The sequence below is a fragment of the Pygocentrus nattereri genome, chromosome 9 (assembly GCF_015220715.1).
Source record: "Pygocentrus nattereri isolate fPygNat1 chromosome 9, fPygNat1.pri, whole genome shotgun sequence".
Taxonomy (NCBI): Eukaryota; Metazoa; Chordata; class Actinopteri; order Characiformes; family Serrasalmidae; genus Pygocentrus; species Pygocentrus nattereri.
In genome coordinates, this window is record NC_051219.1 from 32019765 (window position 1) to 32044700 (window position 24936).

At 39.8% G+C, this 24936-nt stretch overlaps 1 protein-coding gene across 3 annotated transcripts; it reads right to left on the bottom strand.

Annotated features, from left to right (window-relative positions):
• Positions 1-24936, bottom strand: acvrl1 (activin A receptor like type 1). 3 transcript variants are annotated; one of them, XM_017707910.2, is made up of 10 exons: positions 24270-24936; positions 15730-15801; positions 11186-11419; positions 9872-10056; positions 7737-7836; positions 7481-7627; positions 5494-5769; positions 4940-5137; positions 3121-3251; positions 1-1362 (listed from the first exon to the last, which is right to left on the bottom strand). In XM_017707910.2, exons 2-10 carry the CDS (start codon positions 15797-15799, stop codon positions 1216-1218), a joined length of 1488 nt encoding a protein of 495 aa, XP_017563399.1. In that variant the 5' UTR covers positions 15800-15801; positions 24270-24936; the 3' UTR covers positions 1-1215. The 3 variants fall into 3 exon arrangements, with proteins under 3 accessions (XP_017563399.1, XP_017563417.1, XP_017563408.1); XM_017707928.2 differs by having other exon boundaries at positions 9872-10053; positions 24270-24934; XM_017707919.2 differs by lacking the exon at positions 24270-24936 and adding an exon at positions 15926-16139.

The following is a 24936-nucleotide window of genomic DNA, read 5'->3' on the forward strand; positions in this document are numbered from 1 at the left end:
TGAAATTTAAAATGCATTTATACATTATGTACAATACATGCAGTATTCATGAAATGTTAAGATTCTCTTGGTGGGGCCATCATTAGAGCTCATTTGCTGAAAACACTGTTAGCCTCACAGTTCAGGAAATATAACACATTAGAAGAAACAATTAACTTAAATACTGTGTAGTTTTATTTCTTTAAATACCATTACTTGTAGTGAGAGTAATATTTGTTTTGTGCGAAACAAAAGTAAATAGTTCTTTTAAAAAAATAATTATGAAAAATATTTAAAGGAAATGATACAAAAGATATACTACATAAGAACAATTTTGGGTTGAAACATACCATTTAACAATAAAATACTATCCTAGGTTCTCAGTTTCAATATGAATATTGCATGTCGTCATTGTCAGAACAAAACCTTGTATCTCTAAAATGTAACTTTATAGGAGAAGGAAAACTATTTTTCAACCTATAACAGAAAATATTTTTTCCAAGTTCTTTTGGACCATTTCTGTTGATCCATTCGTCAAGAAAAGTGAACGCACTTTAAAGGGTAGCTTGGGGTTTCAAATCATCCAACAAAGTCAAAAATAATAAAATGGAGATACAAGTGTTTTCAATGACAGAAGCGATGTGAGTGTTATCATGGCAGTGCTTATTCATGGATATATGCTAAAAATGGAAAACTACAAAACTTCCGTAAAAACTACAAAATGAAAAAATACACATATAAAACATGACATGAAAAAAAATGTGAGAATACATACAGGGCGGCCTGTTTTAAGACATTTAGTATTTAAGCGGAGGAGGAAAACTTGCATGAAACTCATGAAGGAATTTCAGGAAACTCCTCCATTTGGAAGTCCAGTATGGCTCATATCCTGACAAACACATTCATAAAAACACTGACAGAAAAACATTCGCAATATGCTCGACCCTAGAGTGCTTTTCTGTTGGCTCATGGCTCACTTTCACTCACAACTGAGTCACCATGCTGATAAATGCAGTAAATCCTTCAACAGCGGGCAATACTGCAGTCCCGGGAAGGAGCACAGCTGTGGGCTTCAGTCAGTCCAACAAAGCTGTGGCTTCCTCGGCTGAAGCGCAAGAGATGAACTTAGGATAGAGGCTATTGTTAAAAGGCACATGAAGTGAATACGGAACCCGAACAGTTCGTAATGTGGCACTTGGGCCCGTCATAAGGTGCTGTGTGTTCAGAACTAGAGTTCTAGACATCCACTTTTAGTTTGTCCGTGCTGCCGTCCTGGTCCTGGTCCAGCTTTGCCAGGGTTTTACGCACACGGAGGGCAGTGAGGCGAGCTGAGGGGCTCTGGAACCAGCACTCCTTCATAATTTTAGCAATGGTAGACAGGATCTGCAAGACATTATTGAACAATGAGACACATTCGTCATGAATTTATTGGCTTGACATGAAATCTGGTTATGCATGTAATGGGTATGACATAATAAGTGGATTGTGTTCCTCTACTCTGTTTGGATGTGGGAGGACCACAGCGCAGAGCATTGTTCACAGTTTACGTCAAAACAACAACAGCAGCACTATAAAGCTAAATGGCTTTTTTTCCAGAAAGCTTGAACAGTTTTCATGTGAGCAGTTGTGGAGAAACATTCATACTGAACTGTATTTTGGAAGAAAACACTGACTGGATGATTGTTTTTTGACAGAATTAAGTTATACTACTAATACAGTTAACTTATAATTTACACATCTACTCAGGACTGCACTCCTTGCACAATTCACATTCTTATGCATTTTACTCTCTGCCTCATACTGGACCTTATTCATCAAGATTGCAAAAAGAGGAGTGCAAATGGGAGAGCATGGAATGACATACACAGTACTCTGTGTCTGATTCATGTAACTGTCATCAGAATGAGAGATTAGAGCACCGTCGATGAATCGGCTTCAGTGCATGGAAAGAAAAGGATGCACAAGTTTCTCATTGACATATCATTTCCACGTGGCACGACTCAAGTTGGAAATATGTATATGATTTACATAAAACACTGTAATTCATGCAGATGTTATGAAAGCGGGTCAATAAAAACAATCAAAGCATTCTACAGGCTCATGAGCCAATGATTGTCTATAGTTAATTGTTATATAGTTAAAGAAGAAAACTAGCATATAAAGTACTGGTGGGTTGTGTCACTTTCTGGGGCAGCACTGCTCCCTCAGCCATAAGTTTTACAGAATTCATGATTTTTTTTGTCAATCCTCTCACTACAATACTCAGCATGTATAATGTAAAATACATCACAAAATCATTGGGAATCCCTACTGCGCTCTAAAATCCTGACTGATAACCTCTGATCTAAATACATCAATGGTGCTAGCTTGTGTTGGTGATATAGCACTAACCTTAATCTCTTCAAATGTTTTTTTTTCTTGCTGAAGGAATAATTCAGTTGACAAATTAGCCAGCTAGCGGAAAATAATCAATAACCTTCTATTTAAGGATTCTTGTGTGCGCAGTTATTATGATCATTGTTATTTTCTAGATTTCTTGATATTGTTGATGATATTAACAATTTCGATTATTTAACACTAAATTCTTTTCATTTTCACACTCAAATTTCCTACACATTATTATAATAAGAAACCTGTCTATGAACCTTTCATATGCTTACTTAATACAGAGATTTGGATGCATGCAACTTTGATGAATAAGCACCAATATCTTGTTCTGTGTGTGTACTGCATTGTAAATATTGTACTCTGAACCTACTGTTGAGCATTTATTTTAATTTAGTGTTGACCTCTACAGTGCCTTGCCTAACAGCACTCTGTTATCTAAGTCAAAATCAAAGTCAAAGCCAAAGTTTATTTATATGTCACTTTTTACAACAGGTGTTGTGACAAAGCAGCTTTACAAGGGCAACAGTGGCAAGGAACACCTCCCTAAGAGCAAGAGGATGAAACCTTAGACTCAAAAGGGGAACCCATCCTCTTCTGGTCGACACCGGATGGCAAACAGCATTAGTATAAAATATTATAATACAGCATGGTCACTCGTACTGTGTGATTCTATAAACACTGGAGGAATGTTGTTTCATTTCACTCTACACTTGTATATGGTCAGGATGACAAAGGTCTTCTTGAACTGCTTACCGGATGAGAGTGCAGCCTGTTGTGAAGGCAAGGCCTGTACTGGTCCACACACACCACTTTCTTCATTTCCTCAAAACTGGGGTCAGAGGGAACCACATCGAAGAATGGCAGACGGTATTCCTCTGTAATTCCTGCACAGAAATGAAAAAATTTGCAGCACATTTAATCAATGTTTGCAGTCACTTACAGTCAATATTGCCCCTGACAAAAAGGGCAGATATTTGCTGAGACTATAAGTCTGTCCAAACCATATCTATAAACCAGTGGTTTGGACTTTTAAGGAGTTTGGAACCACTAGTAGTCTTGTGGGAGTCAGGCTGGACAATATCCAGAAAGCTTATGCTCATGTGGCAGCTGACATTTTGGGGGAAAAGAGCAGAGAGCAGAATTTGGTATCAGTAAGAGGGAGTGAGGCTATAATTGTATATCCTGTACTACATGACATGAGAAAGAATGAGAAAGACAGATGCTTTTTCAGTTTGGCAATAAATCTACTTTAAAGGATGACAGAGGTTGCAAAAAAGCTACAAGATCACAGGGGTACATACTGTTTTTCAATGTAATTGTTAATTTTGTGCATGGTGTTCACAGATGTTTGATTTGTGTATGAGGGAGACAGCGAGAGAGAGAAAGAGAGACAGAGAGAGAAAGAGTGAGAGAGAGAGAGAGAGAGAGAGAAAGAAAGCATCTGGAATCTATGAGGGAAGTGCTGACACCTGATAAGACTGTTTATAATTGCTAGACTGCTAATCGTGGGTGGATAGTGGAAACAGACTCAGACAGAGAAAAAATGAGAGGGCGGGTTGGCAGGGCAGCAAGACAAGGGAACTCTGTGGAGTGATGTGAGAAATATGGTAGATATTTCCTTTACGCTTATCACAATGGTATTATAAATGTTCTCTTAGTAACAGAACAAATTATGTTATTCAAAAACTTATGAAAATGGCTTCAAATAGACAAAGTAAAAAACTATGTCAAGATACTACTGGAGAGTGGTTAACAGCTTTATTGCCTTCATCCTCTGAACAGTGAGGTCACGGCTAGGTAAGTAATCCTTGTACTTAGATCAATATTTAGAAATGTACAGTGCAAAAGTCAGAGACTTCTGTTTATTTAACTAAGTCAAACCATCCATTAAGTACAAGTTGTTTTCTTTTGGTCTCAGAAAAAAAGGAAACATATATTTAACTGACAATTACACAAAAGCCTCAACAACTAAATACACTAAGAAAATTTTGAGTATTTGCGTCCACGTTTTATTACAGCTTCCATTCTTTTCAGTCGTTAAAGGAATCTGCAGGGATATTTTTCCACATCTCCAACATTCACTTTTAGAGGTGGGCTGGATTTTTCCAAGTAATCCCAAACAAATTCAGTGAGGTTGAGCTTGATTTCCTACAAACTTTGTAAAGGAGTCTCAATTTCTCATTATCATTTTTTTTAACAGTTTTGAAAACATATTTTCCTTTGACATTTCCCTTCTTTATGCAAGTGGATTGTCATACATCAAATTTCTTCAGAAAAATCACCTGAAAAAAAAATTAAATAACTTGGACTTAATGTATGTTTTCACTTTTTCACAATTAATTAAATAAAGGGTGGTCTCTGACTTTTGCACTGTACTGAAGCTTATGTGTAAACTTTGCAAATGACTACCTAAACCTTACAGTAACCCTCACAGATGACCATAAAGTGGCCATTAAGTTCTGGATCCACCTTTTGGACTTAAATCTAGCCTTGGACTAAAATACTGTTTCTATAGAGTTTCTGTTCAAGTCTCAGAATAGGCTTAAATCCTAAATTCCAGTCCAGTACTAACCATTTACGGTGGTACGGCGGGTTATCTCCCACAGAACGAGGCTCAAAGCCCAGATATCAGTCTGCTTGTATGACTCAAAGATGTCCACACGGATGCTCTCATCCAGGACCTCCGGGGCCATGTAGCGCTTGGTGCCCACTCTTGGGTTGTTCCCTACATCTAAGTAGTCACTGGGTACAGAGTGAATGACTGCCAAACCTAGAGAATCACAAAGAGAATCGCCCATCAGCAGGTAGTTCATGTAGGTTGCATTTGATTTCATTTTCACTGCAAACCTCGATAACATAAAAGTAACCTATTCTGAACATTCATTCATTCATTTTCTAAGCCGCTTCTCCCCCAGGGTCGCGGGCACCGGAGCCCATCCCAGCAGCCACCGGGCAGACTATTCTAAACAGTTGGAAAAATTATAACTTGCCACAAACAGCTTCAATTACTGACACTTGGTTTTGTAGAAGTGCTAGAACTTTTAAACATGTGTTTACTAATGGTACTCAATCCATGCCCATGCAGTTTTCACAAATGAGGTCTGCCTATCTGAACCCTTCATTCACCCAGGTCAGCGATGCAGCACTGGCCGTTCCTCTTCACCAGAATGTTGCGACTCTTGAGGTCACGGTGGGCAATGGCAGGCTTTCCTTGGGTGCCAAAGATCTCCGTGTGTAGGTGCACCAGACCACTAGCCACTGACAGGCACATGCGCAGGCAGCCCTCAGGGTCCAAAGTGCTGTACTGCAGGAAGTCGTAGAGGGAGCCCAGCTCATGGAAATGAGTGACCAGCCAGAGCTGTGTGCTGGAGTTCTTAGATGTCATGTCTGATGCAATAAAACCTGAATACAGAGAAGACGACTAGTTAATGCACTGATTCAGCTTCCCTAGGGGTCCAGTCCAGTCCTGGTGATCTACCCACCTAGATTAGTTTCAACTCTGATCCAGTTAATGAAGGCCTTTAAAAGTATCTGAATATCATATACTAACTAAACTCTCCAGGGGGATAGATCACCAGGATGGGACGCAGGAATGCCTGATTGAGGGTATTTGATGTTAACTAGGACAAAGTGCGATTGATAAAAACCCCACTCTTACATACAGTTTTCAAAAGTAGTCTTGGGACATTACCTACACTTTTGTTTATTTATGACTTTCTAAGTTAATGTTTTCATTTATTTATTTATATCTATCAGAAAAGTTACAACAACTAGCAATTATGATCAGGTTTACTAAATCTGGGCCTATACTAGGCCATTTGTAGCCTTATTTTTACTCTGATTATGACAAATTTTCACAATCTGAAGCAAATTTCCAGTTTGGAGCTCAATCTGATGTAACTGATGAAGTGGACGATCTGGTAGTGTGAGAGGAGAAACAAGTCACTCCTTTAGCCTTCTGTTTAAGCTCTGAAGACATTGAAGACCCTCTGATATGTGTGTGAGTGATGCAGGGAACAGCTAATGAAAAAGAAAAAAGAGTGGAGAAAAAAAGGTCCAGGGAGATATACCTGCACTCTGTCACGTGAACAGCAGAGAAAGGAGACAGAGGAGCTATTTTGAAGTACTTTGGGTGCTTTTCATAGCCAAAACTCCTTAGGTGTGATGCTTTCTGTTTTTTGTAATGTGTTGGGATTTTTAAGTTGTGTTACATTGTCCCAGCTTACCCGAAAGCTTGCGTAAGCAAGTAAACATACTCAAACTTTAGTGAGATAAACATTAATGTCTCTTTCATTTATGTAGGTCAGTATTTAGTACTGCATTTATGTTAGTATTTTGTTGCATTTTCTTTTTTTTGGTTGACAGCATGAAGTCTTTTAGTCAAGTGCATAAGTCTGCACAACCAGGCTTGTTGGATTTTCTCTTTTGGATAGCCAGAGCATAGCAGGTTTTGAACACTCCCTTTCTCTCTCAACCACTTGAGAACATTTTTCCACTTGATTTTGGAGTTCTTAAGGGCATCTTCAATCTTCCTCATAGACACTTTTTATGAAAGAGAAATAATATATTTTGACAGATTAATTCAACTCAATATTCAAGTTTTTTAAAGTCATCTCATTCAGAATATTCATGAAATTTTGAGTTAGGTGTGTTGGATGGTAAGACCTCTAGTCGGAACATGACTCGTATGTGCATTTGGATTAGTATATCAACAGTGGTGTTCTATGTTTTATTATAATTGAAAGTGTCTTTGGGTTCTTGAAAACTGCTATAAGTTTCTTGTATTATTGTTATTATTGTTATTAACATTTGTTTGGGAACAAAACGTGCAGTTATGTGAAAGTCTTCTATTTAGCTATTGTTTGGTTGGACCTAAAGTATTGATTGATTTCAAATATAGCTGAAATGAAGTACGTTTAAATGTGGTAAAGCACAATCTCCATAATATGTTAACATGTTTAAATTTCTTGCTTTCTTTGCCTGTGGTCACCTACATGAGATTCTTCTTGTGAGTGGATGAGTGAGTGAGTGAGGTGTTGGGCATCTAAAAAGGGACAGAATGAATGTTTATGATTCCTGAAGAGTATATGCACTAAAAGTAACTGGATCTCACCTAAGATGTTTTCATGTCGTAGCTGGACAGTGTTGTAGATCTCCGTCTCTCGGAACCAGGACTGTTCATCTCGAGATGAAAAGATCTTCACAGCCACACTCTCCCCCATCCATGTGCCCCTCCATACCTCACCATACCGGCCCTTGCCTGCACCAAAAGCATCACCATATTAAAGTCTATAACACATATTGAAAGCCATTTACCAGGTAGAAAATACAGATGCACAGTTAGAACAGAAACGGTGCAGCTCACTCACCAACACATTCAACTAAGGAGATCTGTCGAGCCATGGTCCTTTGCACTAGGTAAGGCAGCCCAGTCCCGCTACCTGATGTGCAAAACTCATCAAAGATGTCCTAGAGACAAAGAAAAAAAAGCATATTGTGCATGATAGATGACAAATAGTGATGAAGATACAAAGTACATGTTCACTGTCATAAGAAAAACTTGTATATGTGAAGCAGTAACTTTATACTAGAAGCAAAACAGTGTTGTTTCGTATATGTTAATGTCAATAGATATTATTCCAACTAGGGCTGAATAATATGAACATATTTAGCATTATTGTGATATATTCCACCACTATATGTCAAAATATGCTTTTCTGAGCATATTATAGATATCATCAGTGCTTAAACAAACACTTCTCAACTTGTTTGATTGCAAAAGAGCATAATGGATTTAGTGCAGCTCAGTGTGTGAAATGGTGATTATAAATCACTGTATTCATACATTTTTTTTAAAAAGTGTAATTGCTACTTTTCCAGTTCATCAGACAGCAAGTAAAAATATACACTGCTATGTGAAAAAAATAAAGGGAACACTTAAACAACACAATATAACTCCAAGTAAATCAAACTTCTGTGAAATCAAACTGTCCACTTTGGAAGCAACACTGACTCACAATCAATTTCACAGCTGTTGTGCAAATGGAATAGACAACAGGTGGAAATTATTGGCAATTAACAAGACACACTCAATAAAGGAGTGGTTCTGCAGGTGGGGACCACAGACTGCTTCTCAGTACCTTTTCTTCTTTCTGGCTGATGTTTTGGTCACTTTTGAATGTTGGTGGTGCTTTCACACTCGTGGTAGCATGAGGCGGACTCTACAACTCTCGTTTGTGCAAGGAGGAACAGGAGGAGCACTGCCAGAGCCCAGCAAAATGACCTCCAGCAGGCCACAAATGTGCATGTGTCTGCACAAACGGTTAGAAACCGACTCCATGAGGATGGTATGAGGCCCCGACGTCCAAAGATGGGGGTTGTGCTCACAGCCCAACACCGTGCAGGACGCTTGGCATTTGCCAGAGAACACCAGGATTGGCAAATTCGCCACTGGCGCCCTGTGCTCTTCACAGATGAAAGCAGGTTCACACTGAGCACATGTGACAGACGTGACAGAGTCTGGAGATACCGTGGAGAGCGATCTGCTGCCTGCAACATCATTCAGCATGACCGGTTTGGCAGTGGGTCAGTAATGGTGTGGGGTGGCATTTCTTTGGCGGGCCGCACAGCCCTCCATGAGCTCGCCAGAGGTAGCCTGACTGCCATTAGGTACCGAGATGAGATCCTCAGACCCCTTGTGAGACCATATGCTGGTGCGGTTGGCCCTGGGTTCCTCCTAATGCAGGTCAATGCTAGACCTCATGTGGCTGGAGTGTGTCAAGATGAAGGCATTGACGCTATGGACTGGCCCGCCTGTTCCCCAGACCTGAATCCGATTGAGCACATCTGGGACATCATGTCTCGCTCCATCCACCAACGCCACGTTGCACCACAGACTGTCCACGAGTTGGCAGATACTTTAGTCCAAGTCTGGGAAGAGATCCCTCAGGAGACCATCTGCCACCTCATCAGGAGCATGCCCAGGCGTTGTAGGGAGGTCATACAGGCATGTGGAGGCCACACACAATACTGAGCCTCATTTTGACTTGTTTTAAGGACATCACATCAAAGTTGGATCAGCCTGTAGTGTGTTTTTCCACTTTAATTTTGTGTGTGACTCCAAATCCAGGCCTCCATTGGTTAATAAATTTGATTTCCATTGATAATTTGTGTGATTTTGTTGTCGGCACATTCAACTTTGTACAGAACAAAGTATTCAATGAGAATATTTCATTCATTCAGATCTAGGATGTGTTATTTGAGTGTCCCCTTTATTTTTTTGAGCAGTGTATATAGTGACATATCATGTGCCATAAAAAAAGTCTTAAAGTACCATGATACTAATTTCTATTGTTCCAATCATCATGAAATGTTTGCACAAAGTGAAGGGTAAGGTGTGGAAAAAATTAAAAACAAAAATGCTGTTTTTCAAGGTTGTGAAGTGATGATATTGGGCAAAGCTGGAGTTTGTGTGTGCTGATTGACTGTGTAGAGTAGCACATACCCCATAAGTGGGGTCTCCTCCACAGGGCACTTTGAGCAGGGAGGGATCAAGCTCTTGCAGATGCTGGTGCTGTCGTCGGGAACGCCGCCACAGGACCAGTCCTAACAACGCTATAAACACCAACAGCACCACCAACAGAGGCACAACCACCGGCACGATCCCAATGTCTGTCTTTCTCGGCTCTACTGGTGCACAAACAAACACCATAAATGAATACATACATGCAAACTAACAAACAAATATAAAGAGAGAGAGAGACAAGTGAAGAGGATCTGATCAGGATGTTAATGTTAACGCTGCATGGAACTGATAAAACAACATTATGGTTGTGAATTGTATTGATTTTCCAATTATATCATAGATATAGTTAATCCAGTTAATGAACCCTTGCTTCCTGAGTATTACAGCTCAAATTATATCAGTTGGTTAGATAATACTGACCAATACTGATGCCCCATAGTTTTATCAGTACTGGTAAATATATAGCCGATAACAACAATTTTTGTTTGCAGAATCACCAGGATCATGTTCTCCCAACAATTAAATACAAACACATCTTGGTTTGAATAACAATAAGCATGTAAAAACAAATATCCAAATCGATCTTTTAACATGTGAGTAATATGTTATAACACACACAAACAAAGCTTTTTTCCCCATATGAAGTGAACCTCAACTCCTGAAAAAGAAGTAACAAAAAAGAAAAAGGGAAAGTTCTGGATAACTCTGTCCACAACATTTGATTTCCACATTTGAAACAAGATTTCCTAAACGGAAACTTACTACATATTTATGTTTTATGTGATTTTAATTGTTCCCCTAGACAATTTGAAGCATTAAATTAATTAATTTAGTGAGAGAAACCACATAGTAATGCAGTAATAATTAAATAAGCTGCCTGTTTTATTGTCTGTCTAAATGTAGATTTTTTCATAAACATTATAGCATCTTTAAGTGTATCTACATTGACTACTGTGCACCACTAGAGGGCAGCACTACTCTACGAGTCATAGGCAATCAAAGGCCCAGAGAGAAATCCCCCCAATACATAAATATACTCTGAGAATTGGAATAGGCAAGGGACGACTGCTGCCAATGGTTTTTGCTTTGAAATGACTGTGGATAAAATATAGAAAAGGCTTTGCGATGCTTTTGCTTATCACCATGCTATAATAAAGACCAGTGCCATTGACATTTTACTTTTTGTATTTTTATGCATGCCTTGAAGCCCACTCCATAGATGACATTGCTTTTAAAAGCAATCTCAAATTCACAAGCATATTTCCAGTCAATATGTCATATATAGTTACTAACCTTTTGTGGGGACCGTTGTGTTGCCGTTGCAGTAGTTGGTATAGCAGCAGTGGACATAGACACCAGGGATACTGGACACTAAGCACTGTTCACGATGTTCTGTCATAAAGCAGCCTCTAGTAACCTGCTCATGGACCATTGTAAAGAAGCAGATATCACCCGTACAAAAGCCTGGACCATCACACGTATGTGCATGCTCACACACACACCACAACATGCCTTCCTTGGTTTGGGCTGAGAGCAGACAGAGATACAGAGGAAGCGAGAGAGAGAGAGATACAGAGGAAGCGAGAGAGAGAGATAAGAGAGAGAGACATGAGAGAAAGAGACATAAGGACAGCTTAAAAACAGGGTAATGATAACATATGTGACAAGATGTTATCATCATCAAAAGTTCCCTGCAGTCAATAGCACATTGTGTCAATAGCGCTGTCAGGATTACTTGATTAAAATCAAATACTTGTTAATAAAATGAATCCATTAAAATGTAAGTTTGCAATGAATCAGCCTAGTGATTAGTTTTCACAAGGAGGGGCCATTAGCACTTAAGTCACTGTGCATCATTGAAAGAGAGGAAACCTACACATGCAGGATCTCACTAAAGCATGTCATTTTCGTGTTCATAAAGTAAACCTAAATGTTGCAAATTGTGTATATATCAATGCACATAAAGTAAAGAATATGCCACTTGAATGTCTGTTCCAGGTCCTAAATATTTCAAATGTCCATATTTAAGTAGAGCTGGCCTGAGTAGTATTAAGCACTGTGTAAGAAGAGAATGTACACCACTGCTAACTTGACAGTAACAACAATAAAATCCCCATAGAGGTTTTCTGTAAAATATTTGAAATCTCTGAAAGCCTCTGCACACTGTTATTTTATTCTATCATGTAATATATGACCTGCTTTAGTACAGTATGTCCAATCCAAATACCTAAACCATCCAAATCAGTGACCAATTCTAGTTTTGAGCTTGGTTTATTGTATGCAATGACTAAAGTACAAATCTAAAGTGAGCAAACTGGCTTACTAGCTATCTTGCTTCCAAGTTGCTTATGGTTATTTTATAACATTATAAAAATGTCGGCACAATCTGATTGGCTGAGAATCATTCCACATTTTTTTCCACAACCACTATATCATTCTACTGAGTGCAGGCTGCTAAGTAACGACTACTTTGCAGTCTCCCGTGCCATGGTAGAATAACTAAACAAACTGAATTTAGCCAGACATTAACTGAAATTCATTAAATATTCAACTTTTTCCCCTCAATTTCTTATAAAATAAACTTACAAAAATAATCAAACCATCATTTTATCACTCCAGAAAGCAAACTACAACTAAACACATACAAAAAATTTCTTTGTTAAATTTTGCTGAACATAATGGTTTGGAAATGCAGATCACTGATATTTTAGTAATTACAGTGTCATCCACAACGTGCATATTTCGGATGTCTTTCTGGACCTTATTTCCCATGTATTTAGCTAAAAAAAAGGACAATGACCTCAAATCACTTTAAATCAAGCAAGTGGCTTCATTTAGTCCCACCCCAAATCCCGGCAAAGGAAATACACTCTCTTCACTACAAACGATTTGATGTGATTGTGCTGTCTTTTAGCTAAATGCACTCACCAGGCACTTTATTAGGAAGACTATACTTATGCTGGGTAGGGCTTTGCTCTCAAAACAGCCTCAGGTTTTCATGGCAAGGATTCCACAAGATGTTGAAAACATTCCTTCGAGATTCTGATCTATGTTTATATGATAGCATTACGCAATTCCTGATTTTTTGGGTGCACTTTTATGCCATAGACCTTGTGTTCTGCCACATTCCATTTAAATCTGGTGGCAGGAAAGGCCACTGAAAAACTCACTGTCATGCTCATGAAAACAATTTGAGACTTTTGCTTTGTGACATTGTGACAGTGCATTGTAATGCTGGAAGTGGCCATTAGAAAATGAACATGATAAACATGACCAGCAGCAACACTTAAATGGACTGTGGCATTCAAGCATTCTTCCAGTCTTCAACTGTCCAGTTTGTGACAAGTCTCTGACCACTGCAGCCTCAGTTTTCTGCTGTTGGCTGACAGAAGAGGAACCTTGCTTGGTCTTCTTCTGTTGTAGCCTATCCGCCTCAAGGTTCTGTGTATTGTGCATTCTGAGATGCTTCTTTGCTCACCGCAATTGTACAGACTGGTTATCTGAGTTAACATAGCCCTTCTGTCAGCTCGAACCAGTCTGGCCATTCTCTGCTGACCTCTCTCATCAACAAGGCATTTCTGTCCGCAGATCTGCCACTGATAGGATGTTTTTTCTTTATTGCACCATTCTGAGAAAACCCCAGGAGATCAGCAGTTAACCATAAACCATGCCAGAACAATGGTCAAAATCATGAGATCACATTTTCCCACATTCTGATTTTTAAAACATATTTGGTTGCAGTTTTAGCGAATGACCAAAGCAAAATCTTACCATGCTGTCCATGACACACATTTTGGCAGAAGGAATTATTGATGTTAAAGGACATTTAATATTATATTCAAGGCTTCTTTGCTTAACATTTTTATTTATTGTGCAAACTGGCTGTATAAAAGCAAAAGAACCTTCAAGGTTGTGTGTTATCACAAACCTCAAGTGTTTGATAGTTTGAGCAGCTCTCAACTGATGATATGCTCAGCTTCACCTCAAATAAGCAAACACCACTCATCACTGCCCTCTAAAGGCTTTTTAGTACCAGTGAGAACTTGTTTTATTAAGACCTCTGCCATGTCTCAATAAATGCCCTGTGATGAGACTCACTTGCATTGAATGTATTGGTTTGTGAAAGACAACAACTGTGCACAATAACTGCGATTATCTAAAATAACTGTGACAGGTTTAGTTATACACTACATTTCCAAAAGTATTCATTCGTCTGGCTTCATACACATATGAACTTGAGTGACAACCCATTCTTAATCCATAGAGTTTAATATGAGAGCTATAACAGCTTCAACCCTTCTGGGAAGGCTTTCCATAAGTTTTAGTAGTGTGTTTATGGGAATTTTTGACCATTCTTCCAGAAGCGCATTTATGAGGTCAGGCACTGATGTTGGATGAGAAGGCCTGGCACACAGTCTCCACTCTAATTCATCCCAAAGGCATGCTATTGGGTTGAGGTCAGGACTTTGTGCAGGCCATTCAAGTTCTTCCACACCAAACTCACTCATCCATGTCTTTATGGACCTTGCTTTGTGCACTGGTGCGCAGTCACGTTGGAACAGGAAGGGGCCGTCCCCAAACTGTTCCCACAAAGTTGTGAGCATGAAATTGTCCAAAAGCTCTTGGTCTGCCGAAGCATTAAGAGTTCCTTTCACTGAAATTAAGGGGCCGAGCCCAACTCCTGAAAAACAACCCCACACCATAATCCCCCCTCCACCAAACTTTACACTTGGCACAATGCAGTCAGACAAATACTGTTCTCCTGGCAACCGGTAAACCCAGACTCGCACATCGGATTGCCGGACGGAGAAGCACGATTCGTCACTCCAGAGAACCCGTCTCCACTGCTCTAGAGTCCAGTGGCGGCGCTTTACACCACTGCATTCAATGCTTTGCATTGCGCTTGGTGATGTAAGGCTTGGACGCAGCTGCTTGGCCATGGAAATCCATTCCATGAAGCTCTCTACACTGTTCTTGAACTAATCTGAAGGCCACACGAAGTTTGGAGGTCTGTGGTGATTGACTCTGCAGAAAGTTGGTGACCTCTGCGCACTATGCACCTTAGCATCCACTGACCATGCTCTGTCATTTTATATGGCCTACCACTTCGTGGCTGAGTTGCTGTTGTTCCCAAATGCATCCACTTTGTTATAATTCCGCTGACAGTTGACTGTGGAATATTTAGTAGCTAGGAAAGTTCACGACTGGGCTTGTTGCACAGGTGGCATCCTATCACGGTACCATGGTGGAATTCACTGAGTTCCTGAGAGTGAGCCATTCTTTCACTAATGTTTGTAGAAGCAGTCTGCATGCATAGGTGATTGGATTTATACACCTGTGGCCATGGAAGTGATTGGAACACCTGAATTCAATGATTTGGATGGGTGACTTTTGGCAATACAGTGTATGTAATATTAAAATAAAAAGACACAAATATTAATGCACATAAATGTAGTTGATTAGCCTGAGCAGAAGCCAAGCTAGGGTGCTGAGGGTTAAGTGAGTTTGTTAAAAGGTGTCCTGTCAAGCACAGCAGCCTCGGCTAAGCAGGAAGATACACATTTCCTTTGTTCTATTGTTTCACTGCAAAGGGAGCAGATCTCTACATCTGTACGCTGCTGAGTTGCCATCACTAATGCACATGCAAACAAATACATATAAACAACCTAAAAACAACAAAAAATAACCAGTGAAGAACAGCACGGGAACATAGATAGAAGTACAAGACATGCAAACATCTAATATCAAGCACTTTCCTCAGCCAACACTGGCTCAGTGACTGCCTTCCAAACCACAGTGACAACAGCAGTGTGTTTACTTTAAGCATGCTGCCTCACCTGTGAGAACTGTGTGGATTCCTGAACACATAAAAGCGAGCAGCAGTGAGAGCATTGCAGCGCTTTCCATTTCTGCAAAAAAAACGAAAGAGAAAAACATTAAAGGCTAATACATTTTCATTGAGTCACATCCGCCAAAATCACTCCCCCATCCCCCGCCAAAACACCCACTTATCTACTGTCTCATCCTGCCCACCTATGGTTTAAAGCGGTTGTACAGATGGCTGGCACACTACGTGAACTGGACGTGAGCTCCCTAAATGGACGTGGAAGCCACAGCAGCCCCTGTCCCCACAGCAGAGGAAGTTATGAGCTGGAAAAGCAGGCAGTGTGGGTCCAGTCAGTCTGCCTGCACTCTAATTGCTGCAGTCAGAGTGGGTGGGAGAGGACTTCAGAGCAGGCCACTGCGCGCCACTCTCCTCTGCCGACACACTGGCTGCTCGGCACGCAGAGTAAATATTGATGGCTGTGCTTCCTGCCATTGAGAGGCCGCGCCCGGCTGGCCGGACAGAGACAGGGGGTCGCTCATTCCTGAAGGTCTGTAAGGCCGCTGGACACGCAAACAATGTGGCTGTGTTTTGGTGTTTGGGGGGGGTTTGGTCCACTTTTAACATTCCATGGGTGCAGAAAGTGCATTGAAAAAAGCAGTGCACCAAATTAAAATTTACAGTGATGATGACACTAAATTCAAACTGACACTGAAGTTGCAGCCAGGAAATACCGATTTGAAATGTCATTTGCTGTGTACATAGTGCACAGTCATCTATTAAATTTAGACCTAAGGAAAAATTGTATTATATTGTATTGCACTGTTCTGTGTTCAACTCTTTCCTGGGTATCCACAGTGACGTTTTGTTTCTGGCAGTATCTGAGTTCAGGGCTAACTTTCTAACATATTGATAACTAGCAAAGACACTTTCTCTAGATAGACAAAGCACAAACAAAGTCTTCATCTTTGACTTCTAAGTCACTCTGGATAAGAGCATCTGCTTAATGCTGTAAATGTAAATAGAAATGAATACAGAAGAGTGAGGTTTACTATATAGTTTACATATCATCGCTGTCAGGAAAAGACCAACAAGGTAACTTTACAGGAGAAGGAAAAAATGTCATTCCCTTTAATCTCAGACTTATGACATACTAAGGTTTACACACTACAGTGCAAACAAGTTGAGGTATTCTTAGGCTATAGAAGTGTGCAGTAAAACTTTGGCCCTTTAAGGGGTAAATTGAATTTTGGACCATTTCTGTTGGTCTGTCCGTCATTAAATATTAACACAATGTAAAGTGTAACTGGAGTTAACTTCATTTTACCTATTGTTAATTTGCTCAATTTAACATATTAGAGGAAAAATAAAACATAAAATGCGGTCGGCTTGTGCAAAAGTTTTTTTTTTTTTTTTTTTTTACATGATAAATGTAAATTAAGCTTGTTCCCTGTAGAGGACATTTAGAAAATCAACAAAACATGTCTGAGCATATGACTACAGTGCACACGGGTAAAAAGTGATGCACTCAATTCACTTCACTCAAATGTGTTTATCATTTCCACATGAAAAAAACTTTTTAAAGTTTGTAAAGTATTTATGGTCAGTTTCATTATCTCCACAAAAGAACCTGCAATATTTGCTCAAAGCAAACCACTATATGAAGCACACCTTGCTACGTTGTCTTACTCTATGCTCATAAATGGTTGGCTAAAACATCAGGAAGCATTTTTGTAGGGCTCTAGGACTCTAACTCCATAAGTATACAGTTTATTCCTCTGATGTAATGGAAAAACTGAGTCAGCCATGGTGTTTTGAAATAGATGAGTAGAGCCAAAGCGGTTTGAGCTCTGTGCTGTTATATTGCACAGGGCTGCATGGTGCTGTTATATATTTAACTACACTCAGCAAAAAATGCCCTGGATTACACAGAAAAGGCAGAACTATAAAACGCTTTAAATGCTTTCAAAGCTTTGCTTTGCTGTAATTTTACTCATATTTTGTTCAGAATTTAAACAATCACTGATAATATCACAACACTTCAAGACCGTTTCATGATACTCAGTAAGCATCATAATATCTTTTAATAATATATAATTAATGTAATTTCTGAGATCTGGATAAGTTAGGACAGACAAGAAGTGGTGCCACAATAAAAAAAATGTTTATAAGTATGAATTTGATGATTTGTATCCAATGTTTCATGAGTTATATAATCTAATAATAATAACAATGAATATTGTCACATTGCCCACACCATTAAGAGTCACGCCAAAGGATACATATCAGGCTGTGACTTACTAAATTTTGACTTTTCATTCAACTTTACAACCATTTAATCTTTACATGCACCGACAAAGCAAGTATCAAAGGAAGCAAAAAAGATATTTCTATTTGTTCTCATTGCTTGTGGCTTCTAGTTTTATGCTGTCTCCTACTGTACTTAACAAAAGTTAATACTACTACTGACAGCTGAGAGTTCATCATAGCATAATCGGTTTACAATAGTTATCCTAAATGCTCTTTAGGTGGACTTACTCATGTATTAGTTCATTAAAACATTGCTGGGTATGCTGAATAGCTTGCTACAATTATTTATTTTGTCCCCTTATCCTCTTTACTGCTGCTATTTCAAGTTACATGTATTACTACCGTCGTTCAAACGTGTTGTTCCTCACTCAACGCCTGGAAATGAAACTTGACTATGCTTGCTTTTCTTGGAGATTCAAAGTTATGAAGAAGATATATTTGGGTAGGCAAATCTGTCTGAATAAAAGGTCTATTCAGAAAAGGAGGACAGCTAAGTAGCTAATTAGCAAGCGAGTGGGCTGCCCATAGCGAAGCCTACCACTAATGCAAAAATGTTGTTAACTTTGGTCAGTAAGTTTCCTCTAGATAGCTGTTCTCTAAATACTGGGTTATTATATAAAGACCTTTAAGATAACGCTATGAAAGGGTCTACCAAAACATATTCAAGATACAGTTGTATAATCAACATTAGCTTAAAGTGCAGACTCTCTGCTTAAATTTGAAGGTATTCACATCCCAATTTGGAGGAAGGGATTAGGAATTACGGCTCTTTAATATGTAGCTGCCTCTTTTTCAAGGGAATAAAGGTAATTGGACAATTATCTCAAAAGCTATTTCATGGGCTGCACAGGCTATTCCCTCGTTTATCCATCATCAATTAGACAAGTAAAAGGTCTAGAGTTGATTCCAGGTGTGGGATTTGCATTTGGAAGCTGTTGCTGTGAACCCACAACATGCGGTCAAAGGAGCTCTCAATGGAAGTGAAACAGACCATCATTAGGCTGAAAAAAAGAAGAAATCCATCAGAGAGATAGCAGAAATGTTAGCAGTGGCCAAATCAACAGATCGGTACATTCTGGGGAAAAAAGAGCGCACTGGTGAGCTCGGGAACTCAAAAACGCATGGACGTCCACAGAAGACAGAAGAAGTGGTGGATGATCGCAGAACCCTTTCCATGGTGAAGAAAAATCCTTCACAACGTCCACCCAAGCTAAGAAAACTCTCCAGGAAGTAGGTGTATCAGAATCTAAGTCTACTATAAAGAGAAAACTTCATGAGAGCAAAAACAGAGAGTTCACCACAAGGTGCAAACCATTTATCAGCCTCAAAAATAGAAAGGCCAGATTAGACTTTGCTAAAAAATGTATAAAGAAGCCTGGAACCTCTGGAACAGCATTCTTTGGACAGATGAAACTAAGATCAACCTGTACCAGAATGATGGGAAGAAGAAAGTATAGAGAAGGCTTGGAATGGCTCATGATCCAAAGCACCCCACATCATCTGTAAAACATGGTGGAGGCAGTGTGATGGCATGGGTATACATGGCTTCCAATGGCACGAGGTCACTAGTGTTTACTGATGATGTGACAGAAGACAGAAGCAGCCGGATGAATTCTGACGTGTACAGGGATATACTTTCTGTTCAGATTCAACCAAACGCAGCAAAGTTGATTTGACGTCACTTCACAGTACAGATGGACAATGACCCAAAACTTACTGCAAAAGCAACCCAGGAGTTTTTTAAGGCAAAGAAGTGGAATATTCTGCAATGGCTGAGTCAATCACCAGATCTCAACCCGTTCGACCATGTATTTCACTTGCTTAAGACAAAACTTAAGGCAGAAAGACCCACAAACAAGCAACAACTGAAGACAGCTGCAGCAAAGGCCTGGCAAAGCATCACAAAGGAGGAAACCCAGCGTTTGGTGATGTCCATGAGGTCAAGACTTCAGGTAGTCATTGCCTGCAAAGGATTCTCAACAAAGTATTAAAAATAGACATTTTATTTATGGTAAAGTTAATCTGTCCAATTACTTTTGAGCCCCTGAAATGTGGAGGCTTTGTAGGAAAATGGCTGCAATTCATTACATCTCAGTTGTTCCATTTTAAATCCAATGTGGTGGCATGCAGAGCCCAAATCATGAAGATTGTGTCACTGTCCAAATATTTCTGGGCCTAACTGTATACATTTTTGGGAGTGAGTAAAAATATCACCAGTGTAAGTCTGGGAAACAGAGGAGTACTAGAACATGGCATACACAGAAAACAACAGGCTTCCATCACACCAAGGTTTCACTGCTTGACATTTGAAGGATCCGTAGTTAAAACTTTCAATAACTTTTATTGCGAATACATATTCTTTTTTCAGTATTTTGCCTCTATTGCATCTTCCATTATTTTTAGGAGACCTGCTTTCAGTTTTTCAAAGAAATCTGCAGGGATATTTTTCCACACCTCCAAAGTTCAGTCTTAGTAGTTGGTTGCATTTTCTGCTTCTCACAAGCCAAATAATCCCCTACACATTCAATGCTGTTGAGGTCTGTGAGGTTCTGTGAACACTGTGCAGCTCCATCCTTCGATTTGTCGATTTCCTTGTTTTTCAGGAACAGCTTCTTGACAGCCACACATCCTTTCAGACCCTTAACACTGAGTTGTCTTCTCACAGTGGAAGGACGGACAGAAACAGCTGTGGATTTTTGAAAAAATCTGAAGCAAGAGTGGAGCTTGATTTTCTTCTCTCTCTTACAGATGAAAGCTTTAAGTGCTGTTAATCTGATGGTGATAAACAGTCACCACCTGTTTTGGTGGTCTACCAGGCCTTGCATAGTAGTTATTACTCCTATTTTCTCTACATCTTTTAAACATAATCCAGTTTTTTCAGCTCCTTTATTAATGTAAGAGCAACACAGAGCAACACAGGCAGCGATTAAGTGTGTTACCCAGCATAAGCTCTCCCAACCCAATTCTACATTTTATCTACTACTGGAGTCACTATTTTTGTAAGTTCTAAAAGACTAAAACACATGGCCTTTATAGTGAAATAATAATTGCACTGTGTTTCCAAAACATAAGACTACTTTATACCTAATGCACACTCACTTCTGACCAGCTGTGAGATAACACATCTGTTTGGGGACCATAGTTGAATTCAGACGTTAGCTGAATGACTGTAGCGTGTTTTAAGCCACGCATGTCTCTCTTGGTCTCGTTTCTTATCACAGTGTGGCTGTTAACTAGAGGCACTGCCTAAGGTGCATTTATAAATATATGCTCGTGTTTATAAATATATGTAGAGTGCAAATGCTCATATGTAGAACAGTAGCCTAAAAAACTGCAGAGGTGCAACATGCAAATAAGGCTCTATCAATCACTTAACATTGCTGCACACATCTTGACCGATTCCAGATGTTCTCCAAGTGTTTGAACGCAACCGCAAAAACCAAACCGTTTTCTTACTTCAGTTTCTTACAAATTGAGTGCACTACACAGGGATTAAATAAAAATAAACCCCCAAGCAATTCCTCTCCAGGATCTTCATTTTCAGCAGGAACGCACCTGATTTGTGCTTGGTGTCACTGAAACAATGGCAACTAATGGTCCTCTCCAGTTTAGAAACAACCACAGGCCCTAAGCGACCAGCGAGTTGACAAGAGGTAAAAAGTTGCTGCCGGTGTGAACGCTGCACCACACGCACAGATCCAGCTCAATGTTCAGGTCTCAAATACAAAATCAACATTATACCGATGAAGATATGATGACAATAGAAGATGAGTCACTTATATCCTTGGAAGACTCGTGTCCAAGTTCCCTTTTAATACTCCTTCAATGCACTTGTAATCATCAGGTTCATCTACTCACGGAAGGGGTCCAAAACTCAACCCATGTTACAAAACGTTCTTCCAAGCCTTGCATACAATTACACATTCCCATCAGTGAGGTCTCCAAATCCCCAAATCTTACATTGTGTAACTTTAACAGTCACAGCAATAACATTTAAAGTTAATAGACCCTTCCAAGTGAAAAGTCACTTTGCTGTCCAGAAAACAACAAAGTTTTTTTGTTCTAGCAAATGAGAATTGCATGCTGCGTACAACACAGTAAGTGCTTTACAATTAAAAATCTCTGCAACTGCATTTAGATTTTAAGTCAGATGTGCTACATGCTGCCTTGTATATCACAGATGGGTAATTTGTGGGCCCTGTGGGCTCCATTTACAATGGCAAACAACTCCACCCATTTGGAATTACACTATTCTCTACGGAGACACTGGTTCTTATTTCTGATTCTTTATAGCTATAGTGCTGTGTCTGCTCTCAGATCAGATTGTGTACGTACTCAACTCATTAATCAAAAGTGAAGTTTAACTTGATGACACATAATTCCTGTTTCTATGTCCCTGTCACTGTCACAATATTTACTAGCAGCAGTCACCAGACCCATGACAACTAATGGTACTTTTGCTCATTGACCTTCCTCTTTTCTGAGACTGCGCTCCTTGAATGTGATTGCTATTCTCATCTGACATGTTCACTGACACGTTCTGTTAGTATAACATAAGAAATACAGCATTGGGTGCTCTTATTTCAACATTTAGAGAGGCTGTGCTTACTCATTATAATGGAGACAAACTTTACACTTGTCTACCTTACGCTGTACTGACTGCGAATATTTCTGACTATTATTTTGCTACAAGAACAACATGCAATAGTCAGCCTGGATAAAGTAAAACAGTGGAAGTTTTGCCAGCTCTGCCGCATATCTGTGGCTCCATCTGGCACTTCGCTCTGTGCAGTGTTTTGACTTGAGTTAGGAAAGACTGGTATGCTGGATTGTATTCATGAGTGCAAGTTCTGCCTGCATATAGCAGATGTTTTAAGAGATATATCCACATGTTTGTTGAGTGTGGGTTCCGTTCGTGTTCATTCTTACTTACTATTGTTTGTGAACAAGCACATATGTAGGGTGACAACTATGCAGTTTATCTGAATGTGTAATAATTGCAATGTTCTGTTTTTACGGCCTTTATGAATAATTGCAGCTAATACAAATAGTTATGCATGATATGAGTCTTTCAAAATCTGGCATAGCATTTACTTGCTACCACGTCTTATCTTTAAGCAAATCAGTGTTGACAGCAAATCTTATTTATTGTAATCTGGCACACGCTATTTTTGCAGGTCTTGTTTTATCCAGCTGTCATCTCCACAATCCTAAACTCTAATGGTCCCTCTAAACTGACGTGCACTGTTGTATTTCAATGAATCTCTTTAAGCAGAAGTGAAGAAAGTAGCCTAAAAGCACAATCCAGTAAAAGTGCTTCAGTGAAATAATGACCCAAGCAGAAGTAAAGGGAGCTACCAAAACTGACTTCAGTACCAGGTCAAAGAACTCCTAAAGTACTGAACTTCCTCCAGAATGCAGCTTATTGTGTGCAAGCACATCCAGAATCTGCTAAACAACTAAAGTTTATTAGGCTCTATTTCTGTCCATTTGGGGTCCTTTTGGTCTAAATACATAAGCTGCAAAGTGAGAGGTGTGAGTAGTCCAGGTAGCCCAGGTGCTGAACCCCACACACACACACACACACACATATTGGCTCAGCTTATCCTTATGGACATGTGAGCAAAATAAAGTTAAACAGAAAACATTCTAAATTCATTTTCTCAAAAGAAAATTCATTTCTGTTTCTCACATACTTTGAAATTACACACAGTTCCAGAACAGAATCACTCTTGTTTAAGAGGATTTAGCGCAGTATCTGAAAGTCACTGTGCTCGTACTCGACCTCATAGCGTTTCTTAGGTTATTGTTGTTTAAATGCGGCACTACTGGTAGTTTTTCATTTGTTTCAACATATCAAACCTCGGAAAAACTAAATACTGTCCAAAAGTCCAAAAAGCATCATACTGTACTTAATATATATGCAATTACATCCTAGCTACCCACCTCTCCGTTTCAAAAACGCTTAAAGCAAAACAACTTAAAGCCCATTTTTGAATGAAATACCGATAAAATATCTTAATAAGTCATCATCGTGTGAACGCTTGAGCAGGTTGGCCGTGTGGTGAGGTGGGTGAAGTTGGCTTCCTTTTCACCAGCTTCTTGTTCGAATTTTCCCGTTCCACCTTAAATAGCGCAGCAGCTGCATTCCGCCGTCTCAGGCTGAGGCACTAGCACGTAACTGCTGCGCCATTTAAGATGGAACTGGCAAATTCGAGCAAGAAGCTGACAAGCTGATTTTACCTGCTTTCTCGTCCGGCTCTGTCCGTCCCTCCTCCCCTTCGTTTATCGATCAGTGAGCAACAAGATGTTCAGATGCACCTTCAGTTCACATACTGTCACCAAAGTGCTCCTGACTGAAAAAGATCAAGCTTCTAGCACCACTTTTGAGGACTTTAAGGAGGAGATGCCAAACCACACCACAGTCAGCGCCTCTGGTATCCAGATGTGCAAAAACCACGCCGCATTAGCACATCCTCAGCTTCGCTGACAAACCACCTCGACTTTTAGAGAAGACCACAAAGTTATGCCAGGTTTACTGACTTCTCAACGCCTCGCTCACCGTCTCCGAGTGCACTGTTAGCTTCCTTCTTACGCGAAATATGAAGAAAAATGACGTCGCACTTGCTAAAGTGAGAACCAGGGGAAGCGCAGACGAGCACGGGCTCGGCTAACACGGCTAATCTTCAGCTAAATCTCGAGGTGATAAACGGCGAAGGCGAAGCGAGGGGCTCCGGAGCACTGCCGGAGGGCTTCCGCTTCGAAATAAACATTCCTCCTCCAGCGACTCCTTCCTCAGACTTCATCTCGATAAAGTACAACCCAGACCTCGCCGTGTCCCTGATTTAAGAGTTAGATTACAGATTCTGAACTACACAGCTGTGTCCCACCCCTCATTGTCTGGCGCTGG

Bases quoted from the DNA above. Each gene is read 5' to 3' on its own strand.
- acvrl1 (XM_017707910.2), bottom strand. From the start codon at position 15,799: ATGGAAAGCGCTGCAATGCTCTCACTGCTGCTCGCTTTTATGTGTTCA. The intron at 7,628-7,736 runs GTGAGTGAGCTG...CTTTTGGTGCAG, and splicing joins CTCCTTAGTTGAATGTGTTG to GCAAGGGCCGGTATGGTGAG. The intron at 5,138-5,493 runs GTGAATGAAGGG...GTGATTCTCTAG, and splicing joins GTGCTGCATCGCTGACCTGG to GTTTGGCAGTCATTCACTCT.